This window comes from Clarias gariepinus, chromosome 20 (genome assembly GCF_024256425.1).
Source record: "Clarias gariepinus isolate MV-2021 ecotype Netherlands chromosome 20, CGAR_prim_01v2, whole genome shotgun sequence".
NCBI classification, from domain to species: Eukaryota; Metazoa; Chordata; class Actinopteri; order Siluriformes; family Clariidae; genus Clarias; species Clarias gariepinus.
The window spans coordinates 27821681-27825923 of NC_071119.1; the positions used below are offsets into that span (position 1 = coordinate 27821681).

General features: G+C 36.9%; 1 protein-coding gene across 1 annotated transcript; it reads right to left on the reverse strand.

Annotated features, from left to right (window-relative positions):
- Nucleotides 1-205: 205 nt before the first annotated feature.
- On the reverse strand, nt 206-2100 carry LOC128508460 (SLAM family member 7-like). Its single transcript, XM_053479806.1, has 3 exons — nt 916-2100; nt 548-826; nt 206-234 (listed from the first exon to the last, which is right to left on the reverse strand). The coding sequence occupies exons 1-3, from the start codon at nt 1259-1261 to the stop codon at nt 206-208; spliced, it is 654 nt and encodes a 217-aa protein (XP_053335781.1). The 5' UTR covers nt 1262-2100.
- Between the last annotated feature and the right edge of the window lie 2143 nt (nt 2101-4243).

The following is a 4243-nucleotide window of genomic DNA, read 5'->3' on the forward strand; positions in this document are numbered from 1 at the left end:
TCTATACGCTCTATATAAGGGTTTACCTTAACCAGTCAGGACTGACATTACAGGTTAATATATTGCAGTAATAATGAGGGTGAGGTTATAGATTTATCTGAGAAATCATTTAGAAATGGATCAGCAGAGGTCAGCATTAATGTATGTTTTGTACTGTATATAGAACATGTTGATAATGTTATAAAAAACTGAAACTAAGAGCGGGTCATAGGTCACGTGCAGTTACAAGCCTCACTACAGTACACAGATATTAATCATTCAGAGTAATTATAAAGTTACCTGTGACTGATGTTCATCTCCTTAACACATATATAAATATTAATTGATGAGAATTTAACTTTATGTATTTACACCAAGTTTCTGCTGAATTCTGGTTTGATACATTTTCAGTAATGTGCATCTACTGTACTTTACTCAAATCAAATCTTTACATTCGTCCTGATTCTAACACATTACACTTATTATTTTACTAGAAAAGCTCAACACTGTTTAATATTTACTGATCACATTAATGACCTCATAACAGACAGTGTTGTGTATTCTGTACCTGTGTTCAGAGAGCAGGAGTCTGTGATGATTGTGGTTGTCTTGTTACTGACTGGGTTGGAAGCCACACAGCTGAAGGTGTGATTGTTTGTCTTCTTTATTTCTAGATGTAGATTCAGTGTGATGTTGGATGTGTCGCTGCTGCTGGCCTGGTTTAATAAAACACCGTCTTCATATAAAGACAGCTTCAGTCCTCTGACGTTCCTCACAGAACACAGGAATGAACAGAACTCTGAAGAACTGGAGGCTGAGTTCATCACCTGAGGAGCTAAAACTCTCTCTGTACAGAAACATCAGGAACAATCTGATAAGGTAAGAGTTTAAGATTCTTTATTGTTTATGTCTAAAATCTGTGAAGAACAGACTCACCGTACACCTCCAACTGATAATCCTGTTTTCCCTTCTGCTCTTTAGTGCTCTCCACTGTGTAAAGTCCTGAATCATCTGTTCTCAGATCTGAGAGAGTGAAGAACCCACTCTGACTGACCCACTGAAGACGATTCACAAACTTCTCACTCAGCTCTGTGTCACTCTGTTTATTCAACACCAATCCAACTGTGTTACCGTTATAAATTAGATTACCAGAAACAGGGACACTGATGGGGAATGTAACAGAGTCTCCTACAGCACCGATCAGATCCTGAACTGAAGATTCACCAGCAGAGCTGAAGATCACTGAGAGAGGAAACAGGATCAGGATCACTGAGGATCTCATTTAAGAGTCACAATAAATAAAATAAAAATATATATGTATTTTTCAAATAAATGGATTATAAATATTTAAATGGATTTAATTGAAATCAAACCCATCTCTGCCCTGTTCACCCACTCCACTGTCTCTACTTCACTCTCACAGCAATCATAATCACCAACAGAAACTAATTATTGAAAACCTTACCAATGCTGCAACTGTGTCTGTTTGGTTCTGTCAAATGATTTCCCCCCAAATACATATACTTAATTATACATATAAGAAAACAGCACACAGCTATACAGTACCAAACATTACCTTAATATATTTCTAAGTGATCCTTATTAACACTTGTTTAGCAGAGATGGATAGGCTTCATTTTGTAATTGTCTATACACTTTTTGCACCTATTTCTTTTCATTGCATTTTTATTTATTTCTTCATGTCTCAGTTTTTGTGGAATTCGTCAGATATACATTTGTGCAGAATAAACAAAAATAACATTTACGTCCAGCTGGTCTTTAATGTATTATGGTAATTATGATAATCCTAATCGTTTATTATAGTAAATGCTTTTCCAAACTGTACAAAATCTGATAAAAGAAACAAACCAGTTTATATATGAAAAACGTGCAGTATAAATCTATATCATGTTCACATTCTGCAGTAAATTCAGCAGTGTGTCTTTGAGCAGCTCAGCCTGAAAGAGTTTTTGTTGATCTTTAACAAACCACTAGTTTGATTTCATAACTGCTAACAGACAGTGTTGCTTTGCTCTGTATTTTTATTTTTCACACCAGAGGCAAGTTTCTTGATGCTAAGTATACGATTAATATTTCAGATTTTTTTACTACAATGGCATTCTGTAGGCTGTTTTGGCTGTTACTCTATGTTGTTTCTTTACCTCATTGGTGAGATTTAGTTGTGCTCTTCATTTAATTCTGACTGGGCGCTCACTTTTTGGTAGAGAAATCACAGTCCCAAAATGTCTCTATTTGCCAACTGTAGACTGGTGAATTTCTAAAGTCTTTGACATCACTTTGTAACCCTGTCCAGATATATGTAAATTCCTGATCATAGATCCTCTGAAAGCTCTTTTTGGCGAGGCATGGCTCACATTAGCGTATTATCATTCAAAGTAGCTCTAGTACCTCCAAACTCATTTTCTAAACAAGACCTTTGGGGGTCATTCACTCAAGGATTCACACACTTTCCACTACCACTATGAGGTTTTTATGGTTGTTCTCAATAAAGATTCTTTTGTGTTATTTTAGGCACATTATATTTGTCAATACTCTTGACTCTTAAAATTTAAAAAGGTTCACATACTTTTTCTTTATCCTTAATTAAGCAGTTTCCAGTCATTATTGTGTTATTATTATTATTATTATTATTATTATTATTATTATTATTATTATTAACTTCGGTATTAAATTAGATTTTATTCTTTTGTTTAAAATAAAATAAAATAACATGGTCTTAAGTGAAATATTTGATTCTTTAAAATATGTATTATGCTTACAGTAGCAATGAAATATACACTACAACCAGTCTGTAGATGTGTTTAAAAGTCAAAATCACACTGCAAATTTTGCAAATCCCTCTTCTAGTTATAATGTATGCTAATAAATAAAATACATAATTAAAATGCGTACCTGATATTAAAAGGAACAGGAGACTCAGGCTGTGATGATGAACGTGGGTTCTCATGTTGCTGAATGATCTCAATTTAGTCAGAAGTAAAATTGACTGCTGTAGGAAAAAAAACCTGTGAAACGAAACTTCTCGTTCATCTTCACACATGGTTCACTTACACAACTCTTTCACTCTTTCATATCCAACACTGAACAATCATTTCAGTTAAATTTAATTATCTATACCACTATAGACATTTACGGACATTCTTAACTATTTTATACGCAGGGTTAAGTGACTATGTGAAGACAAAACCACACAGAGTTGTGAAGTTCCTTTAAAATGCAATGGAAGAGCTGATGTGCGAAAGTTCTGTCCAGCTCAAGTTATTTATAAAACTTGAGGAAGCTCTGACTTCTTTTCGACTGAAATCTTTTTGGTCTATTAAATTCATGTTGAGATGATAAAATAAGTGCCTGCTTGAGGTGGAATATAAATGGCACTACTGTAAATATGACAGATGTAAACTCCTAAGGAACGTCAGTAGCTCCAGGTTGGGTGTGCAGGAGCCGCCTCCCCTTGACTTCCCTGAGTCCAGTGTTCTGCTCATGCAGTAAACCAGGAAGAACTTAACTGGCGGGATGGCATGGCATGGATTCAGGAATTTCTCAGTAAAGCAGCGGAGATTGCAGTCAAGAACTTTCGAGACTTTATCCTGACCCTGAGATTATCAAGCTTGTTTTCCAGTGATTAGACATTGGCGAGCAGGATGCTAGACAGAAGCATGCGGTGTGCACGAACTCTCAGCCTGTTCCTGACACCGGTTTGTTTCCCCCATCCCGCCACTAGGTAGTCACTGATTAACTAGACTTAGTCTGTGACCATGAGCTATACTACAAGAAATAAAAGCAGCTACTTCACGAGTGGTATGGGGCCTCTGGAAACGGGCGTGGCTGCGGCCTAATCATCGGTAATGGATCGCAGGCTTCTCCCCGCTTTAAAATCAGGGCAGGGTGTGTAAGCCCACTCTGCCCACCACCATCACTAGCCAGCTGTGTCCGCATGCCACAAACCTGTTACAGGACTGACTTTTGGTCAGTAATTTAAAAACCTTGACAGTGAAATAGGCATTAAAACACACAATCCAAGATGGCGGTGCGGCAGTAGCACGCAGCGCTGCTCCGGATCCAAAATGGTGCTATGTTTGTTTATTTCATGTTGTAGCCTGTTTTTACATGGTATATGGACATAGAAGTAATTGGTGTTCATACTTACTACCACCAGACATCATTTCTTCACACCAAGCTGCTAACCTGTTGCAGATTTAGTCTTTCCAGCCTGGTGCAGGTCTACAATTTTGTTTCTGTTGTC